General features: G+C 41.2%; 1 protein-coding gene across 2 annotated transcripts; it reads right to left on the reverse strand.

The window, feature by feature from the left end:
• Positions 1–796: 796 nt before the first annotated feature.
• On the reverse strand, positions 797–26796 carry Rxylt1 (ribitol xylosyltransferase 1). 2 transcript variants are annotated; one of them, XM_041663218.1, is made up of 6 exons: positions 26546–26796; positions 25616–25771; positions 20676–20778; positions 9894–10208; positions 7817–7987; positions 797–1247 (listed from the first exon to the last, which is right to left on the reverse strand). In XM_041663218.1, the coding sequence occupies exons 1-6, from the start codon at positions 26712–26714 to the stop codon at positions 830–832; spliced, it is 1332 nt and encodes a 443-aa protein (XP_041519152.1). In that variant the 5' UTR covers positions 26715–26796; the 3' UTR covers positions 797–829. The 2 variants fall into 2 exon arrangements, with proteins under 2 accessions (XP_041519152.1, XP_041519159.1); XM_041663225.1 differs by lacking the exons at positions 20676–20778; positions 26546–26796 and having other exon boundaries at positions 25616–25751.

The following is a 26796-nucleotide window of genomic DNA, read 5'->3' on the forward strand; positions in this document are numbered from 1 at the left end:
TCCTGGCAGATAAAATTGAATGTGTTTATCAAGTGCAATGCTTTGGGGACATATACACTGTGAACTGACCACACCTTGCTAATTAACATCTACATTACCTCAGAGTTAATACATTTTATGAGTACATATAGCATCCACTCATGCAGTCTTCAAATTTATTATTACAATAATCACCATTTTGTACAATAGAGCTGTTGAATTCATTGATCGTAACTGTAATTTTGTAACTTAGTCAGCATCTATCCTCATACCCTTACATTCAAATGTCAGTCCTAGTAAATAATACTGCATGTTAGTTCTTTTATTTCATGCATTATGTGCACTTGTGTGCAGGTGTCCTTGAGGACATGTATCAGGACATATGGAGCAATACTTACAGATGGTTGAAAGCCTGATATGGCTGCTGGGTACCAAACTGAGCTTATATGCAAGAGAAATAAGCACTCTTAACCACTGAGGCAACTCTACGGCCCCTAATGTGGGCTAAAGATGAGAGAAAAATTGGTAAATACTGAGTTATTTATCTTGGTAGAACTGAACCTAAGTAAGTTATTAGATGTGTTTCCATGCTGGTGGAGGTCACAAGGCAGCCTGTGAGACTCATTTCTATCCTATCATGTGGTGAATTTAGGTCACCAGGCTTGGCAAGAAGCACCTTTACCCACTCAACCATCTTGCCAGAGCAATCTGGGTAAAATTTTACCATCTTTTTTATCTTGTACGTAATAGTCAAAAAGGAGAGCATTTGGTCTGGTATATAAAACAGAAGTCGATGAAGCTTAGCAAACACTATAAATATACACACTTATAAGCACACACTTAGATATGATTAACCTTTATTATTCATAAAAAAAGAATTTTCTAAAGTATTAATAAATTTCCACTTCAGCTCTGCTTTGAAGTGTTGGTACCACTGAAGTAGCATTTTCCTTCTTTGAACTTTTTCTTGTAAAATTATAGTCTTCTCCTTTTCTAAAATAGCAGGAAGCTCCTTCCAGTTCTTGATGAAGATAAAGGGAGCACCCATGGCTTTGAGCAGCTGCAGAGGGGCGCTGTGGTGACTGGATGTGTTTCCACAGTGGCCAGCTGTCATGACATCTTCTACCACAGGGATGGAACCAAAGGAGCAGGCCTCATATATTCTATAACATTCTGTGTTCACTCCTACAGGACACAATGTGAGGTCACTCTGAAGCAAAGCATCCTGGTAATTCTTAAGACTTTCATTTGTCTCCTGAGGCTGCCACCTAGAAAATAAAACAAGGAAATCCCTGTAGGGTTTTACTTTCCTATGGCACCTGTTTTGAAAGAAATCTTTTAATGTCAATTATCAAAATTGTGAACAAATTATAGAGATGAGAAATATGAGACAATGAAAATATTGGACCAAATGTATTTAAAACCTTTTAAGAGTTTGTGGATGTGGATATAGCCCAGCTGGCAGCACTCAGACCTAGTTAGTATTGACCACCATCCATCCATAAACTGGGTGTGGCTGTACATGACAGTAATCAGAAGATGGTAGGTGTAGGAAGGATTAGGAGTTTAAAGTCAGCCTGGGCTATACACTGAGTTTGAGGACAGCCTGTGCTACACAAGACTCCCTAAAACAATTAAGGAATTTGAACATTTTATTGTTATATTTTTAAATATCTGATGATCAATCTTTGAGTGGGTAGTATTCATTCAATCTGTATTTCCCAAGTATGGGTTCTTTCCTCTCTAGCATATTCTGCCACGGCTGTGTTACAGTCTGGTGGTGAACATTAAGTCTTTAACTGAGTTAGGGTCAGAGTGTTTTCTAGAAAGGCTTAAGATCTGTGAGGAAAATTAAAGCAGAGAAGTACCAAGGGACTTCCGAAGTGATAGGGCTACATTCTCAAGGTGACTAGAGAATGTTTTATTTCTGAGGACTCAGAACACAAGAGTTGTGTGCGAACAGGTAGGCCATGCAGATGTGGAGAAGAATGGAGCATAAACAAAGATGAAGTCATAAGACTGCATGTGCCCACCATGCTCAAGGGACTGTAGGGAGCACAGCCAGGGAGAAGAAGAGTGGCTGATGGGGGCAGAGGAAGAACAGAGTCTGATTGGTCACACAGGGTTCTCCTATGCAGTTTTGATCAGGATGACACAAGCAACCAACATTTGAATGAAATCAACCTGGCTGCCATGTTGAGAATGGAACATACAGGCCATGTACATGTAGGAGCTAAGAAAAATCACTTAGGGGCCAAGCACTGTTTTCTATTTGTATTTTCTTAGTGAAATAAGCAAGGATTTTTAAAGCAGGGGAGATGGAGGAGGAGGTGTTGAGAGTTTAGGACAGAGAAGGGAGGAAGAATACATTAGGAAGAAAATTGTGTGAGTGTCAAGTTTTTAAACTGTGCAAACTTGTGCAGGGTATGAATGTGGGCATGGGGTGGGCAGAAGCTGAGATTAGCCAAGGTGGGGTTTCCTAGATGGGGGACTGAGGCACCTTCCTGACTCTATTTCGAAGGCAGGAGCCATTATGCTGTATTTTAAAAAATAAGTTTCTATTTACTATGAGAGTTAGAGTTGCTCTGCTTCTTGGAACCTGATGTTCCCCTACCCATGACCCTGATTTGTTTCTGAGAATACCCTTACACTCCCTGACCCCTCCCTAATCACATGGTGGGTGACCACATATTTTTTTTTAAGGTGTTTTGTATTTCCTTATTGCCCCATTGTCTCCTTTTTGTAAAACTACTTGTGATTTTACTCCTTAAAAGGGGCCTAAGAGATGGATTCAGGTCTGTTCTCTTTTTTGTTTTTTGTTTTTTTTTTGTTTTTGTTTTTCGAGACAGGGTTTCTCTGAGGTTTTGGAGCCTGTCCTGGAACTAGCTCTTGTAGACCAGGCTGGTCTCGAACTCACAGAGATCCGCCTGCCTCTGCCTCCCGAGTGCTGGGATTAAAGGCGTGCGCCACCACTGCCCAGCCACATCTGTTCTCTTTAATCTGACATAAGAGGCAATCACTGGCCAGCTCTTGGATGCACCCCTAAAAAATCAAGCTTGCTTCAAATTTGGCTCAAACTGTGGTAGTGATGATGTTGATGGTAACAGGATGAGGAAGGTGAATGTATATGCAGGGATGGTTGAAGTGAATACTGGGATGGGATGACAACTACAGGAGAATAAGAACAATGGGTTGTAAATTCCAGCTGAGTTGTGGAGTCAGCTGATAGGGAATGAGCTGGAATGACAGACAGGGTGGTTACCAAGAGGAATGCTGGACTCTGCAGTATGGTGAGACCCTGTGTTTGTGAAATCCAAGTGGCCATTGAGGAAATGAACATGATAGGAAATGGCTGACGTCAGCTCGCAGCCTGGAACTGCAGACCGAGGTGAAGGAAAAACTGCCTCCTCAGACTTAGAAACTGCCAAGCATTGAGACAAGAGTGGTGTGAGCCAGAGTGACTGTACAGGAGCCATGCCCTTTAAGGAATCAGGGAGGTACAGCCCAGGCTCAGTGCTGCAGAGAATGCCAGCCACAGTTACACATGCTGACAGGAGACTGGAGGACTGGGGTTTTGGGAGGGAAGGGAAGAATGGTCTAGAAGCAGCAAGAGTGCACAGAGGTACCTGACCTCTAGCTCAGTGCATCGAGAGCCATTTTATCAGCAGTCCTCCTGCAGTAAGTCTTTCCTCTTTTCCGACACCCTCACTCATTTATCAGCAGCCTGTTGTGGTCAGCACCCTCTTGCCTTTGTTCCTCCCTCCAAATGGACACTGGTGTCCCACACCAACACAAGGAAGACCCTGCTCCCTCTTTGTGCCTGTGTTTCACACAGTCCTCTACCTGGCGCTCTCCTGGGCTACTTGAAAAATCAATGTTCTCCTCTCCACCTGCTTAATTCTTTTCTTACATGCATTATCGTTGTTTGGAAAGTTTAGAGCCCCTTCCCCTTGGAGTTGCCACAGCCCAGACTCCACCTCCAAGAAAGCCAGCCAAATGGTGAGCCCTTCCCACAGAGGGTCAAGATCACTCCTATAGGCTACTTAAACTCCCCCCAGAGAACAGTGGTCTCCCCGGTTTTCCTTCCCCCTCTGTGTTCTGGAGGGCCACCAAGGAGCGCTGGCATCCATTAAACCTGGGCTTCTTTTAATTTGGTTTGATTTGGTATGACCTGGATGTAGGGCCGGAAAAACCCAACATTTGGAGGGTCCACCGAGATGGGCTGTTTTACTCACTAGCCCATGGTTACATGTTGGAAAAATGCCTTTCTTACCCATGCTTTCTGCCAGGCTTGGCTTTGTCTGGGTGAGTTCCCTTTTTTCAAGCACATAGGGCCCAGGGCCCATAAGTTTGTTGGGTAGTCTGTTGAAGCCACAGCCCATGTTGCCCCCCCCCCCCCCCCCCACTAAAAACGGTGAGGCAGTCCTCACTGAGGTGGGATTCCTTGGGATGGAGATGTTTGTCCATGCAATTCTCACACCCTTCTGCTTTTGTCTTATCACAGTGGACACACGTGGTAGGCACTGAGTCCCAAGACTCAGTATAGACTTGTAAAAATGGACACTTGCAATTTGAGGCCTGATCTCCAAACGCCCTGGGCTGCCTTTTATAAAAATCCTATTAAATTGGGGCTATCTAACGTCTAACGTAAAACAAACAAGGCCCCTTATGCCCATGGTTTCTAGATGCTGTGCTCCACTCCCCTCTCTCTCGCTATGTGTTCTCTACAACAGATCCGTTACTCCCATCCTTCTACTCTAAAACTGTATAGGTGTTCCATCCTTAGGTTTCTGTTTTCTCTTGTAGCGTCTGTTAATCTGGCCCTTAATGGCACCACCTGTGTGCTTCCCTGGTTCCTGCTGCTTGCCTACACCAGGAATTTTAAGTTGGTCAGATGACACAGGTTCCTAAAAAAAGATTTATTTGTCTGTTAAAATAATGTGGCCACACTATGCTTTATGTCTACGTGTGTGTGTTTCCATAGTATGCTTGTCTTATTTCTCTGTGTGTATGTGTGTGTGTTTTAAAATCTGTAAAACTTGTCACTCTCCAGATTACAACAGCGCTGGAAAAAAAATACAAACATGTGGGTAGCTTCCATTTTGACCTCAGCTCCATCTCTGGTAAGAGTACTTTCGTATACTAGACCTACCAAAGGAGACAGTCTGCCTCCAAAATTCTTTAATTTACAAAAATATTTTAATCTTCTTACATTCACTAGCATTGGTAAGCTGTAACTAACTGGGTAAAATACATGTCTAAATTTAATTTATATGTCTAATTTAAATATAACTAACAGGTAATGGTACCCAATTCTCAAATGCCTTTACAAATCTGAGAGCATGGCATTTAGCAAAAGAGCTTCTATTACAGAGACATGCCAGTTCCTGCAGCATCCTATAGCTCCTCCAAGAAGATGCATGGTTACAAAAAAGACCTTCCTCCTGGAGGCTTGCCTTTGGGTATGGCAAAGCCACCCACACACTAAAAGGGGCCTTGTACCTCATCAGCTTCCTGGACGCTACACCAGGGAATCAATCTTCTCATCCTGCCAAGACAGGTAGACTAAATCTTCCCCTGAAGGAAAATCTTCAGACCTCCTGGACTCAGCAGCTAACAGCTAACAGTACTGCTTCTAAGGCTGGTGTTCTCCAAAAACTACAGAGAGCCTTAAGATTGCCTGCATGGCCAGAAAAGTGGTCTCATTTATCTTTCCCAGATCTGTCTAATGGCATTTGATGACTTAAGTAAGGTACTGGTAGTTCATTACTTCATTTGTTAGGTTTCCTGCTAAAAATAGACAGGTGTGCCTCTTTCACAGGCTTCAGAGTGCAGGATAACAGGCTTCAGGTGTATCTTCAGAGATCCAAAGTTCCCAGTTCCCTTTGTCTTCTAAAACGTTTCTGTTCCAGTCTTACAGATACCTGCAGGTTCCTAGAAAAAGTTCTGCTGTATCAAAAATCAGGTCTGAAAAAAACTAACAATCTCCAGAGTCTATTTTAGCCCCACCCATTTTCAAGCATATTTTACAGGTCACTCCTGCTGTCTTGGCCAAGACCAACTTACAAAGGGCCCTCCAGACAATGCCAACACCTGTACTAGTTCCTGGGACTTCACCATTAGTACCAGCTCTCCAGACTCAAAAGGACAGCAACCAACTAAAATCTAGTTTTAAAGGGCATTTCTGCTCTCCTGTCTCACTATTTACCCTTGCCTCTCCTGTACAACCAGGGTACTTCTCCATCCCATTCTTTCTGGCAGTTAATAACCCTTCTCATGGCTAGCCCCATTCATAGGGGCAATAATAACAATATATTTTTTCTTCTAGCCACCTGCCTTCTCATCTCCCTCCAAAGAAAAGATGCCTGAGGTAAACCAGATGCCTCTCCAGCCACACCTCTTGCTGAGCGTGAGCCCACCAACTCCCAACTCTCCCCTCTCCCATATTGCCCCATGCCCTTGGGAAGTAGCCAGACTTGAGCTGGTACCCCCCCCCCCCCCCCTTATCCAAGGAGTCTGGAATGTCTGGTTGGAAGCATCACCTCAGCTCTCTAGCACCCCATTTATTCAAGGAGTCTGGAATGTTTGGAAAGTTCCAAGCCCCCTCCCCTGGGAGTTGCCATAGTCCAGACTCCACCTCCAAGAAAGCCTGCCAAATGGTGAGCTCTCCCCAGGGAGGGTCAAGACCACTCCCATAGGACCTCTTGGGAGTGCTGGCATCCATTAAACCAGGGCTTCTTCTAATTTGGTTTGATTTGGTCTGATCTGGATTATTGCATTGGCAGAGAGGTTTGTCAGACCAAAAAAAAAAAAACTTAACAATCATCTCTGACACATGCTACATTTTTATGTTTCCTCTAACAAACATCTGACTGCTATGAAGGCACATTTGTTGTTTTTGTTTTTCACTGCTGACTTTATCATGGGTTCAATGGTTCCTGGCATATGGCAGGTTTTTGGCAAGTGTTAAGTGAATGAACTTAATATAGTTACATAAATAGTAGTTGTATCCATCTAGAAGGCAATTTTTGTCACAATTAAAAAATAAATTTCTAGATCTAGAAGCATATCTTTTAGGTGTCTGGTCCCTGGCCACTCTGCATTATACTCCCTTATACTCCATGTGTTTATTTAAAAGCAAAATAAATTATTGCAAAATGACTTCTGTTACTTTATCGACACCTCCTTCTTGATTACTATGTAAGATGGGAGAAAAGTCAGTTTCTTCTGTTTTAGTTACTGTTAAGCTTTTCTGGTCTGACAATCCTCTCCACCAATGCAGTAATCCAAATCAGATTAAATCAAACCAAATAAAAAGAAGCCCAGGTTTAATGGATGCCAAGGCTCCCAGGTGGCCCTCCAGGAAAACAGAGAGAGGGGGAAAGGAGAACCAGGGAGACCACGTGTTCATTCTCTGGGGGGCAGTTTAAATAGCCTATGGGAGTGGTCTTGACCCTCTTTGGGGAGGGGTCGTCATTTAGTGGGCTTTCTCAGAGGTGGAGTCTGAACTGTGGCAACTCCTAGGGCAGGGGGGCTTGAAATGCAGTTTTCCAACCAACATTCCAAAATGGATGCCAGGAGTTGGGGTGACACTTCCAACCAGTTACTACTATAGCTTCTGAGAGGACAGTAGAATAAGCCGAGTACCAGCGATTCTCTGGAAACCTCTGTGTACACAAAGTGACACTCAGATTGGGGAGCAACAGGGAGGAATCATGCAAATATAAAACTTATGCTTTGTGGAAATGTACACATTTCAATATATATATTGAAATTATACTATATTATAATTAAAATATACATAAATTTATATGTAGGTAAAAAAAAAAAACCTTACTGTTCCCTTGCAGAAACCCAACAAAGTTGATCACTTCCATCTTGTTTCAAAATGTTCATCAGTGCTTGTCTTGATGAATTTTCATAGATAGTTCCTAAGAAATTACATACATAGGGCCTCTCATCATGGAGCATCGACCAGCTGGCTTCAACCACAGGAAACTTCCTGTATCTATAAAAACAACCAATAAATTATTATATGGTAGGAACATCCCACAGCCTGGCTTGTTAGGTTATGTATAGTAAGGACATTTAAAATATGATTTCCAAACACACTGCTCACCACAGACATAATCATTCATTAAAAAGAAAATATACTGTTAGAGTCATGAGCTCTGAAAACTTAATTCCAAACAACAAACAACAAATACCTGTATACTATATGATAGAGGCTGACTATGCTGTACATGAGATTATTATGGCATTTTGGGACACATAACTTTTTGTTTGGAAAAGTGTTGTACACGGTGCCATGTTTAACAACATCCCTGGTGTGGTGGTTTGGATGTAACTGGCCCTAATAAACTCACAGGGAGTGGCACTATTGGGAGATGTGGCCTTGTTGGAGTGTGTCTCAGTCCACTTCCTGATGCCTGTAGATCAGGATGTGGAGCTCTCACTCCTCTCCAGCACCATGTCTGCCTGCACACTGCCTTACTTCCTGCCATGATGATAATGGATTAAACATCTGAACTATAGGCCAGCCCCAATTAAATTATTTCCTTTATAAGGGTTGCTAAGGTCATGACTTTTCTTCACAGCAATAGAACACTGACTAAGACACCTGGGATCTACACACGAAATGGAAGTTGTGACAACTTCCTCTTTTTAGTTGAGCAACCAATTTTCCATTTGGTACTGAATCTTTCCTTGTTGGGAACAGGGCGAATATGGTGATTCCAGGATTACTATGTTTCTATCTTCTATTATACAAACAGGTGATGTCATACAATGTGGAAAAAGTAAAAATATTTTTATAAATATAGGCCCTTCTCAAGGACTAGATTTTTCTGAAGGTCTTAAGGGTGGATATCCTCAACAAGTCTTCCAAACCTACTCAGCTGGAATGTGGTACATGTAGGGAATGTGTCAATGGCATTTTTTCTGGTGACAGCTGTGTAGCTAAATAGAAAGAAGCCTGAGGCTACAAATGGTGGTAACTAGTGACATAATGAATGTCTGATTTAAGTCTATCAGGGAGATGATTCGTTTACTTACCAAATAATTTAGTACCTACAGTATCTAAGCATTATTTAAAAATTTAATATTTTTCATTTATGTGTGTATGTGTATGCCTGTCTTTCTCCATGTGTAGCCATGGACCCGCAGTTCAGAAAAGCGCGTCAGATCCTTGGGACTGCAATCATACACAGCTGTGATCTACACCATGTTAGTGCTGTGTCCCCTATAGCAGCAGTAAGTGTTCTTAATTGCTGGGCTTTTGCTGTAGGTGTTCATGTACATTTTTAGAGCTGGGAAGAAAATTTATGCCCTCAGAAAGTTTATATACTAGTGGGAACCTAGCTTAAAGTTTGCTCACTATTAAAAACCTATCCATAGAAAGCTTAAAAATGTTTTCCAATTTTTAAGCGGGGGAGGGGGATAATTACATACTGAGGATCTTAAATTATTTATTGAATAACATTTGTTTGAATAGTTAAAATTTGCATAAAGTCAGTCAATCACAACCCAAGGGTAAGTGTATTCTTTATATGAAAATACTGCTACAAAAGTATTTGTTTTTTACTAGAAATTATGACTCTACCTTTATTCATTCTCTGTTAAACATCTCTTTAGGACACTAGTAAGCTTAAATATTTATTCTATATTAATTTTTGAAACAAAAAACGTACTCATCAGTTCTCCTCAGAGGAGAGTAAAATATTCTCAAAACAACAAAACAACGAAGACCCTGTCACTACTGTTACGGAGGCATGAGGTCACACTCTTATTGACCCTAGGAAAGATTGCCCCTGGCCTTATCACCTGTAAGCTTATCATCATTTAAAACATCATGTTCCTGATTCAGAACACTAGACCCTGGAGACTAGGGATACACAGTCTTATCTTGTACTTACGTTGCTACACCTAAAGGCCACTGGAGAACATCTGCACCGTTAATCCAGGGGCTGTCGTATGTTATGAAAAGCAGGTCCACAAAGCCTCCGTTTCTTTTGAGGAACTGCATTATCCAGTCATTATCACACTGCTCATTTCCCAGCAAAACAACAGCCAGATGCTGCAGCTTTTGGGTTTGCATTAAGTTCTGTGCGTAAAGTAACCACTGGGTGGCGTGGAAGATCTTTGTTTTTTCTCTTCCATTTAAAACAAGAACCACGTTGTCCACATCTATGGAGAAGTAGCCTGGAACTACAGCTGGGCCAGTGATGAAACTGTAGAAAACAACACACCACAAATAAGAGATAAACAAAATTGAACAAAGGAAAATTTCAATAACTTTACATGAAATCCAGAATGAGATTTAATTTGCATTCTTTAGAAATGAAATCTGTCTAATACAAGTTCTTCTGAATAAGTCTGGGACAGGGCTATAGACTAATAGAGAGCTTTGGATGAAAAATTCAACTAGTATATGAGACTGGAATATGTAGGATTCTCATTTCTTCACTGAAGGCAAGGCATTGAAATATAAAGGAAAACATACCACATTTCAGGACACTTAGCACTTAACTAAAAGGATGTGTGCATGTGTGCACACATGCATGCATGCATACATGTGTTTGGAGGACAAAGTGCAGGAGTTGGTTCTTTCCTTCCACCATGCAGGCCTTGGAGCTAAACTCAGGTTGTCTGTCTTGGGGGTAGCCATTTTTACTATCCTGCCAGCCCTTAAGGTATAATTTTATGCAAATATAAAACTACATATTGAAAAAATATTTATATACCTTCTATCAGTAGAAATATAAAAATGTAGGAGCATACGCCAAATTCGTAACAGTAATTTTCTTTGAGTGAAGAATAAAAGGACTATGAAACAAAGGTCTTTTATTGGAAACATTTCTTTGATGATGAAAGTTAAATAAGGAATTTATAACAGCTAAAATACATTAAGTGTGAGTGGTTAGCAAGAGGGAGTATACTGTAATTCTTTGTTTGCAATACATTTTTTGAAGTTTTCATAGAAGGAAAAGACATGCTCCATAATGCACATTGTCATATACTGCCTCAACAGTCACTGTCCCACAAGTATTTTGAACTTTTAGTCCAAGTGCACAGGAATGATAAGGAGGGAAGCAGAGTGGGTGAGTGTGGACAACTGGTTTGAGAGTACAGAGGGGGACAAAAGGAAATGAGGGCAGGTGGGGAACAAAGGAAAGAAAGGCAGTCCCAGGAAGAACAGTCTTCGGAGACAAAGATGGAGTGCATGGATGTGGGGAGTGTATACGTAGGACTAGGAAAGGTCACCACACAGAGCATTCAGGATGGCTAAAGGCTCTGACTGAGAATGGGTAAAAGACGTCTGAGATGTCATTAAGGGAGATGACTATGGATGTCTTCATTTTCCCTTCAACTTCTGATCCTCTTTCAGAGTGCTGGGAATAAGCTGTGCTACCACCCCTTGTCCATATGGTGTTAGGAACTAAGCTAGAGTCTGCATTTTAGGTAAGCCTTCTACTAAATGAGCTCAATTTCTAGCTTCTTGCTACTGCATGTAAAACATGAAATTATGAAAATTGCTGAATTTTCCTACTACACATTAACATTATAAAATAAGGCTTATGTATGACTTAGTATAATATACAGGATGAATACTATGCTTTATTAATGAAGGTTATCATTGAAGCATCTATCATGAAAATCCATTAGCTGAAAAATAATCATAGCTAAAGAGCTCATGTGTAGAATTCTGAAAGGTAATTTACCCCTGTAGGTAACTTAGCATATGTCTAAGCATCAGGACTTATAACTTTCAATATATTTTTTATATTGCTTGTCTCAATTGAAAAATGTCTTCAGAGTAAATACTTCAATATAAGAAGCCCAGAGAAATCATTTAAATTCTGAATGACTGTGCAAACAATATATTTTTGGAATTTAAATTAGTATCTACATAACTTGATTGAACTTACAATTTGCAATTTTATGAGTTTATTAATTTTGGATAAATTATATACAACTTTTCGTTGCTTAATAAGATATTTTGAAAATCTGTTACAGTATTTAAATACAAAGTTCTCTAAGAGGAAATAGAAGTTTTTTGATAACCCAAAATCTTGCATAAAAATTTCAGAAGGGGTAAACTGGGGCTTAGCCTTTCTTGGGAGTTAACAGTGTTTACTTATTCCTTTTTAATCACTGTGGCAACACCATGTAACTATAAGTTTAAGGATGCTACTTATGACTTTGTAGTAATCTTCTACTTAGTGTAGTAGAACTACTATTAGCTTAAGTCTACTGACATGTTTACTGTTCAAATACAAATACAGATATCAATTTATGCACATAATAGGCATTCACTTTATTTTTGTACTGGCAATTGAACCCAGAGCTTTGCACATTCCAGAACAGCCTTCCTACTCCCGAGGTCCATGTCCAGCCACACATTTACTCTCTAACAGTGGAATCTAAAGACTGTAAAGTTTAGAAGTGTGTATATATATATGTATATGTTTGTGTGTGTGTATGTATATGTATATATGGCCTACAAAGAGATTAGAGCAACCACTATAAATATCTGCTTTTCTTCAAGTTTAACTCCTTTGAGAAGATTTGTGTAATGAGGGGTTATGGAGGTTGCTTAGTTGGTAAAATGTTTGCCTTGCAAGCATGAGGACAAAACTTCAATTCCTTGCATCAATGTAAAAAGTTAGATGTAGCATAGAGATAGGTATATCCCTGGGTCTCACTGTCCAATCAGCCTATCCTAATCATTGAACTAGGAGAAACTGTTTTTCAAACAAACACAAGTAGCAAAGCCCACCCATCCCCTGCAACCTCAGTGGTTCCCTGAGGCAGACTGTGACTACTCAGAGTGGACCAAGAGGTGAGTGACCAGCTCCCCAACTGGACAGCCCAGTCTCTAGGCCCCAGGGCAAAACCCTGGCCCCTCCCCCACCTGCCTCAGATTCACTAGCCAGCCAGCAGGTGCCACCTGCAGGCAGGCTGCTCCAACCTCCCCCCATCAGTCAAACCCTGTAATCTAAAAGTTCCAATCCATTCCCAAACCCACCCACCCCGGGGAGACCTCAATTGTTCCCTGAGACACAGACACTGATTGCAAGGATTAGACGAAGAGGCAAAGACACCGCTTGCACCAATTGGAGGAAGAGATGGGTAGGCACCAATGCAAGAATTCATTCAACAACATAAAAAGCAACACGGCAGCTCCAGAACCCAGGGGTCATACAACAGAAAGACCTGAACATCCTAACCCAGAAAAAGCAGAAGAAAATGTCCTTAAATATAACTTTAAGAAAACGATAGAGACCCTTAAAAAGGAACTGAAAAATTCCCTTAAAAAATGGAGAAAAAGAAAAACAAAAAATTGGAAGAAATCAATATCTTAAAGAAACCCAAGAAAACCAAAAACAAACAAACAAACAAACAAACAGGTGAAGCAAACAGTTCAAAATTTGAAAACTGGAATAGAGATAATAAAGAAAATACAAACCAAGAGAATTCTAGAAATGGAAAATCTAGGTAAACAAACAGGAACTATAGATGTAAGCATAATCAACAAAATTCAAAGGATAGAAGAGAGAATCTCAAGTGTTGAAGATACTATAGAGGAAATAGATTGATCAGTCAAAGAAAATGTTAAATCCAATAAATTCCTAATACAAAACATCTAAAAAATATGGGACACCATGAAAAGAAGAACAACTCCAGCTCAAAGGCACAGAAAATATATTCAACAAAATCATAGAAGAAAACTTTCCCAAACTAAAATAAGTCTATAAAGGTACAAGAAACTTACAGAACAACAAATAGACTAGACTAAAAAAGTCTCCTTACCACATAATAATAAAAACACTAAACATACAGAATAAAGAAAGAAGACTAAGAGCTGTAAGGGAAAAAGGCCAAGTAACATATGAACACAGACCTATCATAATTACACCTGATTTCTCAATGGAAACTCTGAAAGCAAAAAAGTCCTGGACAGATGTGCTGCAGACACTAACAAACAATGGCTGCAAACCCAAACTACTATACCTAACAAAGTTTTCAATCACCATAGATGGAGAAAACAAGATATTCCATGACAAAACCAGATTTAAACAACACCCGGGTTTGTGGAAACCCAGCCTTACAGAAAGCACTAGAAGGAAAACACCAACCCAAGGAAGTTAGCTGCATCCCCCCCCCAAAAAAACACAGATAACCTCATACCAGCAAACTCCAAAGAAGGAAAATACACAAACACTACCAATGAAAAATAACAGGAATTAACAATCACTGGTCATTAATATCTGTTAGTATTAATGGACTCAATTTGTATATAAAAAGACACAGGTTAATAACAGATTGGATATGGAAACAGAATCCATCCTTCTGTTGTACTCAAGAAACACACCTCAGGGGGAGGACTGAAGCGGGGAGGGGAGAGGCAGAGAGGGGAGCAGAGAAAAATGTAGAGCTCAATAAAAATCAATTAAAAAAAGAAACACACCTCAACTTTAAAAATGGACATTATCTCAGAGTAAAGGGTTGGGAAAAGATTTACAAAAGATGTCCAAGACACGAACGAGCAGTTTTCATTTACAGTGCCTACAGAAAGACAGTGGAGATATCTCACAGTAGAGACTTTACAGCATACCTGAAAGCTCTAGACCAAAAAGAAGCAGACTCACCCAGGAGTAGATGACAGAAAATCATCAAATTGAGGGCTGAAATCAATAAAATAGAAACAAAGAAAACAATAAAAAGAATTGATGAAACAAAGACATGGTTCTTTGAGAAAATCAACAAGAAAGGCAAACACTTTATCCAAACTAGCCAAAAAGCAAAGAGAGAATATCCAAATTATTAAAATCACAGATGAAAAGGGGGACCTAACAGATACTGAGGAAATACAAAAAGAAACATAAGGTCATACTTTGAAAACCTGAACTCCACAAAATTGGAAAATCTAAAAGAAATGGTCAATTTTTGGATCACATACCAAATCAAATTAAGACCAGATGAACAATTTAAATAGACCTATAAGCTCTAAGAAAATAGAAGCAGTCATTAAAGTCTTCCAAATCCTAGCACTTGGAGGTAGAGGCAGGTGGATCTCTGTGAGTTCAAGGCTAGCCTGGTCTACAAGAGCTAGTTCCAGGACAGGTTCCAAAGTTACAGAAAAACCCTGTCTTGAAAAACTAAAAACCAAACCAAACCAAACCAAAACAAAAAAAACAAAACAACAACAACAACAACAAAAAAAACAAACCCCAAAATAAAAGAACAAAAACCAAACCAAATAAACAAATAAAACTAAAAGAAAGCACAGGGCTTGGTGGTTTTAGGTGCAGAACTTTGAAGAGTTACTACCTATACTCCTCAAATTGTTCCACACAATAAAAACAGAAGGAACATTACCAAACTCTTTTTTTATCAGCCTACAGCTACCCTGATTCTCAAAACACACAAAGACTCAACTAAGAAAGAGAATTACAGACCAGTCTCCCTCATGAACATTGATACAAAAATACTCAAGAAAATCCTGGCAAACTGAATCCAAGAACACATCACAAAAATCAACCATTATCAGATTTGCTTCATTCCTCAGATGGAGGATTGGTTCAACATAGGAAAATCTATCAATGAAATGCACCATATAAAAAAACAGAAAAAAACATATGATCATCTCATTAGATGTTGAAAACTTTAAACTTTACACCCCTTCATGAAAAAGATCTTGGAGAGATCAGGGATAGAAGGAACATATCTAAACATAATAAAAGCAATATACAGTAAGCCGACAGCCAACATCAAATTAAATGGAGAGAACTCAAAGTGATTCCACTAAAATCAGACAAGACTGTCCACTCTCTCCATATCTATTCAATATAGTTCTTGAAGTTCTGGCTAGAACAATAAGACAACAAAAGATCAGGGGAATAAGAACTGGAAAAAAGGAAGTCAAGCTTACATTATTTGTAGATGATATGATAGTAGGTGTAGATGAGATATATATCTCCACAAAATTTCGACTAAGGAACTCCTACAGTTGGTAAGCACCTTCAGTAAAGTGGCAGGATACAAGATCAACTTAGAAAAAACAATAGCCTTCTTGTATACAAATGACAAAGGGGCCAGGCGGTGGTGGCACACGCCTTTAATCCCAGCACTCGGGAGGCAGAGGCAGGTAGATACCAAAGCTACAGAGAAACCCTGTCTTGAAAAACCAAAAAAAAAAAAAAAAAGATTGTTTAGGGATAGCAGGTTAAATGCTCTACCAATCAATCACTGCAACAAATGACAAATGGGCTGAGAAAGAAATCAAAGAAACATCACCATTCACAACAGCCACAAATAACAAAAAAATATCTCGGAGTAACACTAATCAAAGAAGTGAAAGACCTGCACAAGAAGAACTTTAAGTCTTTGAAAAAAGAAATTGAGGAAGATACCAGAAAAATGGAAAGATTTTCCATGCTCTTGGATAGGTAGGATGAATATAAAAAAATGGCAATCCTACCAAAAGCAATCTACAGATTCAATGCAATACCCATCAAAATCCCCGCACAATTCTTCACAGACTTCAAAAGAACAATACTCAACTTCATACAGAAAACCAAAAAAAACTCAAAATAGCCAAAACAATCCTGTACAATAAAGGAACTTCCAGAGGCATCACAATACCTGACTTCAAACTCTAATATAGAGTTATAGTAATGAAAACAGCTTGGTATTGGAAAAAAAAAAGACAGTTAACCAATGGCATCAAATTGAAGACCCTGATATTAACCCACATACCCATGAATATCTGATTTTTGACAAAGAAACTAAAATTATACAATGGATAAAAGAAAGCATCTTCAACAAATGGTGCTGCCAAAATTGTATGTCAACATGTAGAAGAATGAAAATAGATTCATATCTATTGCCATGCACAAAACTCAAGTCCAAATGATCAAACATAAATCCAGGACTGGAGAGATGGCTCAGAGGTTAAGAGCACTGGCTGCTCTTCCAGAAGTCCTGAGTTCAATTCCCAGCAACCACATGGTGGCTCACAACCATCTGTACTGAGATCTGGCAACCTCCTCTGGCATGCGGGCATACATGGAGGCAGAATGTTGTATACATAATAAATAAATAAATCTTAAAAAAAGGAAAAAATAAAACAAACATAAATCCAGCCACACTGAACCTCACAGAAGAGAAAATGGGAAGTAGTCTTGAACACATTGGCACAGGAGACCATTTCCTAAATATAACACCAGTAGCACAGACATTGGGAACAACAATTAATAAATGGGACCTCCTGAAACTGAGAAGCATCTGTAAGGCAAAGCTTCTGTAACACAAAATGGCAGCAGCCTACAGAATGGGAAAAGATCTTTACCAATTCCACGCGGGATAGAGGACTGAACTACAAAATTGTCAGGAGCCATTTCCCCCCAAAATTATTGCAGGGACCATTGCCCTGGGGAGTTTGCAGAAAGCCCCACACTCAAAAGGTATTTAGAGCTGTTTTATTGGCAGAGCCTATTTCACACCCAACTATCTTGAGAGCTATCTGTTAGCGGAACCCACCCCACATTCCAACTATCTAGAGAACTAGGTGTGTCAACTTGCCACTTCCTGACCAGGAATCGTGACCTGACCGATGCTAACCTCCTGGACAACAACCTTGCAACCGGCTGGAACCATCGTTGCAAGATTCCTTCCTGGCCATGCCCCTGCCCCCCAATCTCATCCCCAAATTCCTCATCCAGGGGCTATATAAGCTGTAACCATGACTCTAATAAACGGAGGCTTTGACAAATCTGCTTGGCCTTCTTCCTCTTTCCTGCCCATGTCTTTCAGATAGCACCTCTCCGGGACCCTGGAATAACTGACCAGCCAGGCGGGTTACAACCCTAGACTGAGTGACCCGCCAAGGAGGTCTACACAAAATATATAAAGAACTTAAGAAACTAGATATTAAAATACTAAATTATCCAATTAAAAAATGGGGCACATATCTAAACAGAGAATTCTCAACAGAAGAATCTCAAATGGCAGAAAGAAACAATGAAATGCTCATCATCCTTAGCCATCAGGGAAATGCATATCAAAATGACTCTGAGATACCATCTTACACCAGTCAAAAGGGCTTGCTGGAGAGGATACGGAGTAAGGGGAACACTCCTTCATTGCTGGTGGTAGTACAAACTTGTATAGGCTCTCTGGAAATTAGTATGGCGGTTTCTCAGAAAATTAGGAAACAATTTACCTCAAGACCCAGCAATATCACTCTTGGGTATATAATAGGATGCTCAATCAAACTTTAAGGACATTTGCTCAACTATGTTCAGAGCAGCATTATTTGTAATAGCAAGAACCTGGAAACACCCTAGATGTACCTCAACCAAAGAATGGATAAAGAAAATGTACATTTACACAATGGAGTACTACTCAACGGTAAAAAAACAATGACATCTTGAAATTTGCATATAAATTGATGGAATAGAAAAAAAGCATCCTGAGTGAGGTAACCCAGACCCAGAAAGATGAGCACGGTATGTACTCATTCAGAAGTGGATATTAGGCATAAAGCAAAGGATAACAAGCCTATGTCCATGAGTCCAGAGAAGCTAGGTAACAAGAAGAACCCTAGCAGGAACATACATGGATCCCCCTGGGGAGAGAAAACAGACAAGATCTCCTGAGAAAACTGGGAGTGTGGGGTGGGGGGGAGAAAGGAGGCTAGAAGGGAGGGGAAGGGGAGAAGGGAAGGGGGAGGAGAACATAAGGGAATGGGATGGTCAAAATGGGGGAAGGACAGAGAGGGAGAGCAAGAAAAGAGGTACCTTGATAGAAGGAGTCATTATGGGGTTAGCAAGAAAATTAGCTCTAAAGAAATCCCCAGGAATCCAAGGATGACCCCAGGTAAGACCCTAAGCAATAATGAAGAGGGTGCGCAAATGGCCTTGCCCTGTAATCAGACTGATGACTACCTTAATTGTCATCATAGAATCTTCATCCAGCAACTGATGGAAGCAGTCACAGAGATTCACAACGGAACTTTGGACTGAGCTCCCAAAGTTCAGTTGAAGAAAGGGAGTAGCGATAATATGAGCAAAAGGGTCAAGACCATGATGGGGACACCCACTGAAACAGCTTACCTGAGCTAGTGAGAATTCACAGACTCTGGCCTGACAGTGGGGGAACCAGCATAGGACCAAACTAGGCCGTCTGAATGTGGGTGACAGTTGTACGGCTGGGGTAGACTGGTAGTGAGAACAGGATTTATCCCTAGGGCTTGAACTGGCTTTCTGGAGCCCATTCTCCTTGGAGTGATACCTTGCTCAGCCTAGATAGAGTAGGGAGGGCCTTGGTCCTGCCTCAAAGCCCTGTGCTAGATTTTGCAGACTCCCTATGGGGAAAGGCAGAGGGAGTGGGAGGAGAGGAGAGAGTGGGAACAGGAATTGGTATTCAAAATTTCAATTAAATAATAAGAAGAAAGTAAGAAAAAACCACAACTACTAGCAGTTGCTACTTGCAGGGGAGGGAAAGGGGGGAGAGAGAAGGAGGGCAAGAGAGAGAGAGACTGAAAGAGCCATTTTTCTTCAGGGATTTAGGCCCTGAGAAGCTACCCATGCTCCAGGACATGATCTCACATATGGGCATCAATAAGTGGACTTGGTGGGTATTAGAGAGAGCGAGCAAGAGAATGAGAGAGACAGACAGAGACACACAAAGACAAACATTGAGAGTGTACATGTGCAGGCATGTGAACATGAAGTCAGGAGGGAAACTGATGGAGTTGTATGGAGAAGGAACTGGAGGGTAGGAAATGCAGGTTGAACTGGACCCAAACACATTGTATTCATGTACTAACATTAAATAAAATATTTAATTGAAAACAAACAGCGTCTATAGCTCCTAACAAAGAATGCCCAAGGTTGTGGAAAAATAATGGCTTTATAATAAAAACCAGACTCTCTTATTGACATATGCCCAATACACAATTGTCACACGAAGTAAACATGTAAAAACAAATCATGTTTATTTCAGTAAAAATAAAAATGAAAATAGTACTTTCATGACAAAATTACGATTTTTGTAATTAAAGTCATGTTAATTCTGTTCAACAATAAAAAATTATATAGTGATAGGTAAATTAAAGTAAAACTTCTAATGAATTACATTTACAGAATCTAAAAATCAAACCAGAAACAGTTCTGAATTTTGTAAAAACTAGGAATCTGTATCATTAAATAAATCATAGTAGATATGACATAAAATGCTTTAACAAATCAAAGTTGGATTTTATCTGGATATTACAAGGCTAACATAGCTACTAATGAAAATAATGAAAGCAATACTTGTTTACATATTAGTCCTCCAAGGCACAGAACGTTAAGTACTCATTTATCACAAAGCTTTCTAAATCATCAGCTTAAAACAAAACAGAAATATGACTCCCCAAAACTTATTTTTTCTCAGGAGTGGGGACAGAACCCAGGGCCTTGCACACGGCAGGCAAGTTCTCTACCACTGCACCACGAGGCACATTTCCTCCCTCCAAAACTATTTTGTAATGTCAAATTTAATATAAAAATGTTTAATGAAGCTTGAACTAAGAACACATATTCACAAGATTTATTTCTGTATTTTTCCCCGAGTTGAAATGGAAATGACATATAAATGTGACATAAAACACCACACAGCAACCCAGGGTTATGCTGTCTGATTGGTACCTGTAATGTGTTCTTCCTACAACTGACTGTCCTTCCCTCCATTGAGCAGTCACATCAGCGGGATCAAGAGTGCCTTCAAAAATGTGTTCCCAGAGATACAGACCTGGTAACGAAAGAGGAAAAAGAGAAACATCTGCTGCCTTATCCATCTGCGTATGTCTGAGAAACATGTTTTCTTCCTTTCTGTTTTGACTATGAGACTAGAAGGTGCCTGCCATGATCTGCCGGCAGGCAGTCCTACCAAGCAAAACCTCAGTCATCAATACGGCAACTAACTGTACGAGACTTCAATGGCTGTAGGCATTAAAAGTGGGGTGTAGTAAAGACAACAGAATCTTTTACTTTATACTGAGGAAGCTCTAATGCTGCTGAACCCTTACTGCCTACATATTCTGAAGAAAAGTTTGTATTATAAACTAAATTACCATCATTAGAATTAAGTTACCATCGTAACTGAGGGACTAAACATTTTGTGCTGAAGCCAGAGGAGCTCATCAGTATGAACCAAAATATTCAGCATGTCGAGGGGATATTACCTCCCCATTTGAACAGACATCCTTGAATGCATGATCCCCTCTGCAGACAAATGACACTTCATCCTTTCTCCCGAGGACAACCATGATGCTTCATCTGAACGAAAGCGTTAGGGGTGGACAAGATCAGCAGTAGGCATGAGGTTATAGTAACGTGGAGTCATCCAGCACCTGAGAACATGGTGCCAGTTATACTGAAAGATGCATTTTGTTCCACTTCCATTAAGTCACCCTAACAACCAGATTTAAAATTTGGGCAATCAGATAGAGCTTCCAAATGTGTAAGGCTGAATAATTCCCTGCTTCCCTACGTCCATATCTGAATCTCTAGAGCCTGTGAACACTATCTTACACAGCAAGTGTCTCCATGTCACTATGGTGCCCAGATGGCGAGCCTTCCCGAGACATCTGAGATGCCTCCCTCGAGAAAGGCAGGAAATAAAGTTGTAGTTAGGAATTATGAAATAGGGTAGTTTTTGTAATATCTGTGATAGCAGTGATAGAAAACTATGTGTTACATGGGCAGAACATGGTATTGGGAAGTGAGGTGATTCTGTAGCAAATAGTTAAAATAGGAAACAGGAAAATGGGGGTGGCTGGAAGAATTTGGAAGAGTATGACTTTTAACAAAGATTAGACGACAATGCCTCAGAGTGCAGAGAAATGCAGATGTTCACTGCTCATTCAGTGAGGAAGACTCAGGTGAGGGTTAGGACCACAGGAGAAAAAGCCTACACTGTCTCTAGTACATGCAGACGGTCACACGCTGAGGACACAGGAGAGAAAGTCTACATTGTCTCTAGTACACGCAGACGGTCACAGGCTGAGGACACAGGAGAGAAAGCCTACGCTGTCTCTAGTACACGCAGACTGTCACACGCTGAGGACACAGGAGAGAAAGCCTACGCTGTCTCTAGTACACGCAGACTGTCACACGCTGAGGACATAGGAGAGAAAGCCTATATTGTCTCTAGTACACGCTGACTGTCACAGGCTGAGGACACAGGAGAGAAAGCCTACACTGTCTCTAGTACACGCAGACTGTCACAAGCTGAGGACATAGGAGAGAAAGCCTATATTGTCTCTAGTACACGCTGACTGTCACACGCTGAGGACACAGGAGAGAAAGCCTACACTGTCTCTAGTACACGCAGACTGTCATACGCTGAGGACACAGGAGAGAAAGCCTACGCTGTCTTTAGTACACGCAGACGGTCACACGCTGAGGACACAGGAGAGAAAGCCCACACTGTGTCTAGTTCACGCTGACTGTCACACGCTGAGGACACAGGAGAGAAAGCCTATGCTGTCTCAATACACACAGACTGTCGTAGGCTGACTGTTGGTAGAATGTGCATGGTAAAGGTAGGCAGGGCATGGAAGGAAATGAAGACTGTGTTTTTAGAAACCAGGACAGAGAACTGTGCTGTAGAAGAGCCACGAACTTAGCTGAGCTGTGCCCCATTGGTATAGATGTGTAAAGCAGAATTTACAATTGGAGACCTTAGGTATTTCTCTGAAGAGATTTGTAACCAAAGTATTGAATGTCAGAGTCTTCTGTTTTGTGTTGATTTCATTGGTTAAATAAAGAAACTGCCTTGGCCCTTTAATAGAACAAAAAATTAGGTAGGAGGAGTAAACAAAACAGAATGCTGGAAAAAAGAAGCCAAGTCAGTAGGAGTCGCCATGATTCTCCCACTCCAGATAGACGCAGGTTAAGATCTTTCCTGGTAAGCCAGCTCGTGGGCTACACAGAATATTAAAAATGGGTTAGATCAATATGTAAGAGCTAGCCAATAAGAGGCTGGAACTAATGGGCCAGGCAATGTTTAAAAGAATACAGTTTCTGTGTAACTATTTCGGGGCATAAACTAGCCATGCAGGTGGCCGGATGCCAGGGACGCAGCCCGCCGCTCATCACTACAGATTATAGTAAAATATAAGAGGAAAAAAAGACAGAGGGACAAAAACTGTTAAGTAATAAGAAAGCAGCATTTGATAGTGGGAAAGTTTTGAACTATTCAAATTTTTTTTTTTTTGCTTTTTTTTGTTTTGTTTTTTGAGACAGGGTTTCTCTGTGTAGTTCTGGATGTCCTGAAATTTGCTTTATAGACCAGGTGTGTCTTGAACTCACAGAGATTTGCCTGCCTCTGCCTCTGGAGGGCTGGGATTAAAGGTGTGTGCCAACAAAATTAAACCAAAAGAAAATCAAAATATTCATGTGTATAAGAGGCTGTGGGAAGAGATTATGCATGTGATTTGTGGATCTCGTTAGCCACCTCGGCAGATGCCAGAAATAGAGAAGGGACTGTCCAGGAAAGATATATGGGGGAGCTCCATTCCTAATACAGTGAACTCTTGTGACACACAAAAGATCTTTAAAGTGTTAAAGAACGATACGTTTTATCCCAGGCTTTTTCAGACCCAGGCCAGCTGGCCTTGGTGAGTTCCCGATAGAACATCCCCATTGTCTCAGTGTGTGGGTGCACCCCTCACGGTCCTGAGTTCCTTGCTCGTGCTCTCTCTCCTTCTGCTCCTGATTTGGACCTTGAGATTTCTGTCCGGTGCTCCAACGTGGGTCTCTGTCTCCTTTCATCGTCTGATGAAGGTTAATATTCAGGAGGATGCCTATATGTTTTTCTTTGGGTTCTCCTTCTTATTTAGCTTCTCTAGGATCACTAATTAGAGGCTCAATGATAAAACCGGACTCGCTGAACATAGCGGACAATGAGGACTACTGAGAACTCAAGAACAATGGCAATGGGTTTTTGATCCCACTGCACGTACTGGCTTTGTGGGAGCCTAGGCAGTGTGGATGCTCACCTTACTAGACCTGGATGAAGGTGGGTGGTCCTTAGACTTCCCACAGGGCAGGGAACCCTGATTGCTCTTTGGGCTGACAGGGAGGGGGACTTAATTGGGGGAGGGGGAGGGAAATGGGAGGCGGGGGTGGGAAAGAGACAGAAATCCTTAATAAATAAATAAATTAATTAAAAAAAAGAAATAAAAAAGACAAAAAAAAAAAAGAACGATACGTTATCAGGAATCCTGCCAACCTAGATCAATTGTTGAAATGGATTCGCCTCAAAAACTCTACCAGCAGGAAAGGCTGATAAATCTACTGAGCGGTAAACACATGATATTCCTCATGCAAATGGAAGAATGGCTCCAAAGGTGGAGTTGAAGAAAGACAACGCAAAGCTGTATCAGAGATTACTCTAGGTAGAAAAATCTCATGGAATTTGCCTCAGTTTCCAAATTGGACAAGGACCCCTGTTACGACTGTTAGCAGGAATTACAGTCTGCTGTAACCGTAGGGGCATGTGCCAATGAAAGGAGTGTCTAGTAGTTCGAGGGCCTCTATGATGCTCACTGGACCAAGAAGTCTAAAATCATGAAAACCCACTGACATGTACAATTCAAAGTAGAATGAGAATATGGAGTTTTATAGGGAGAAATCAGTACTTAATTTAAAATTCAACGACAACAGAAAAACCACCAGAAAATCCCTCAAAACTGTTAAAATTGAGTCACTTCAAATCCAGGTAAAGCTATGTGAAGCTCAGAGCTCAGTAGTAATCTTCAAGATACATTTTTGTAATTAATCATAAATAAATTTATGAAATGCCTCCAGCCAGGCACTATGCTATTTACCCTTTTGTCATCCTGTTCTTGCTATTAATTGTATCGCTCACTATACATAAGTCCAACTCACATTGAAAAGCCATAAAAGCAGGAGTAAGGGGGATTATGTAAAATGAGGAAACGTCAGTCAAATGGTATAAGGTCTCATAAACACAGGATGAATTCTGGAGAGCAAATGTACAGGATCACGATTATACTTATTAATACTAAATTGTATACTTTACATTTGTGAGGAACTAAATTTGAAATGTTCTCACCAAAAATAAGTATGTTATATGATGGATAGCCTGCTGACAATTTCACAAAGCAAATGTTTATCAACCTACCAGTGTTGCACACTGTAAATATATATATTTATGCACACACAATCTCAATCACCAACGGCCTCACGCTCTGAGCATGATGTACATCCTGCAACACTAGATTCCCGATAAAGCAGCTCCCGTGAACAAAGTTTTTGTTTGTCTATTTTCGCTGCCGGGATTGAGCTGAGGGCACTGCACGCGTCACAGTTTAATCAGCTACATACTGAATCCCCTCACTGGACACCCAGTCTACTTTGTCATCTACCAACGAAAGCCAACAACCAATAGGAGAGTATGTGTATTCTTGTTACCTAAGGGGAAAGGCAAATGAAATTCCGAGGAAAGGTAAAATGTTGTCATTAAACAATGAAATCCATTCTCTAGCAAATGTGGCGCTGGAATGGTCCACACTGTGCACGGCCTTCCCAGACGACTTCCCCTGTCCGCGGTAACTTACCAATGGCAGCTTTTCCCCAGATCTGTACCCTGTGCTCTACTTTTTCTTTGGTGGATTTATTTAATATCTGCAGGCCACTTTTAATTCTTTGTTGCTGCTCGCTTTTTTCATCTCCTTCCCACGGATTCCATTCTTCACTCTCCAGGACAGACTGCTCTGTTTTTAAAGAAAGTGACTGCGTTTACCACTGAGGAATAACTGCTTATACAAAGTTAAGTCATTTGAATGAGATTATCAGAGCGAACTAGTTTCACCTTCAAATTTCAGAGACAATCAAATTCGAGGTATACAATTGAAAAAAAGAAACCAATATCTTTTAATTGAACCATCTCTGTTAAAGATTTAAAAATTTTTAACAAGTATGTCTTCCCCGCAAGCCTTTAGAAATACCTGCAGAAAACATATCGAGTCACACGTTTTAGTTCTGGAATTGTTTACGGGTTTTATGTAAGTAAACTATTAGTAAATCTTAATTTTAGAGCGCTGTCTCCACCAATGTCATAACACAACTGTGCAAGAATTCTGAGCGAGAGTGGGAGGGGGGTTAAAAAGGTCCGCAATTCCAAAACAAGTCAAAATACCAGCTGGGACTCGAGCTGGGACTATAAGGTACGGCCTTCTGCAGTCACATGACTAGAAAGGAGCGTGCTTTGTGACCACGGGAAGAGCGGCTGGAGACTCAGCGGTGACTTGCCGCTCGCCCGCAGCGTTACCGCAACTCTGGCCTTGAGGCCGTGCGGGGGCTGCTCCACGCTTTAAAGGCGTGCAGGCCACCAGCCTCGGGGCGGCTGAGGCACGGAGCTCGCCCAGCATGGGAAGAGCCCCCAATCCGAGTTCGGGCTGGCTCCGGGCTGAGGACGAAGGACGCCCGAGGGCCCGGGGATCCCAGCGCGAGCCGCAGGCCCGCAGCCCGCCCTGCCTCCGCCTTACCTCGGCCGCGCCTCTCCTTCGCCTGCGCTCCCGCTTTCCTGGAGCCCCGGGGGGTCCCGACCGGCGCCCGACGACGGCGCCCGAAGAAGACGTGGTAGGCGGCGTAGATGGAGAAGAGGCAGTACAGGGCGACGAGCAGCGAGCACAGGCGCGTCCGCGTCAGCCGCATCCCACTGCTGCTTCCGGTCCCGGCGTCCTCGCCGCACTCCCGGGCCTTAGGAAAAGCCGGGCTCAGGCTCGCCGCCGGCGGT

The sequence above is a fragment of the Microtus oregoni genome, unplaced genomic scaffold, assembly GCF_018167655.1.
Source record: "Microtus oregoni isolate MIOR12 unplaced genomic scaffold, Mior012 000001F_ref0000356, whole genome shotgun sequence".
Lineage (NCBI taxonomy): Eukaryota > Metazoa > Chordata > Mammalia > Rodentia > Cricetidae > Microtus > Microtus oregoni.

Coding starts and splice junctions, on each gene's coding strand:
- Rxylt1 (XM_041663218.1), bottom strand. CDS start 26,714: ATGCGGCTGACGCGGACGCGCCTGTGCTCGCTGCTCGTCGCCCTGTAC. Junction 7,988..9,893: donor TGGCCTTTAGGTGTAGCAAC/GTAAGTACAAGA, acceptor TTGTTTTTATAG/ATACAGGAAGTTTCCTGTGG. Junction 1,248..7,816: donor TGGGTTTCTGCAAGGGAACA/GTAAGGTTTTTT, acceptor TTTATTTTCTAG/GTGGCAGCCTCAGGAGACAA.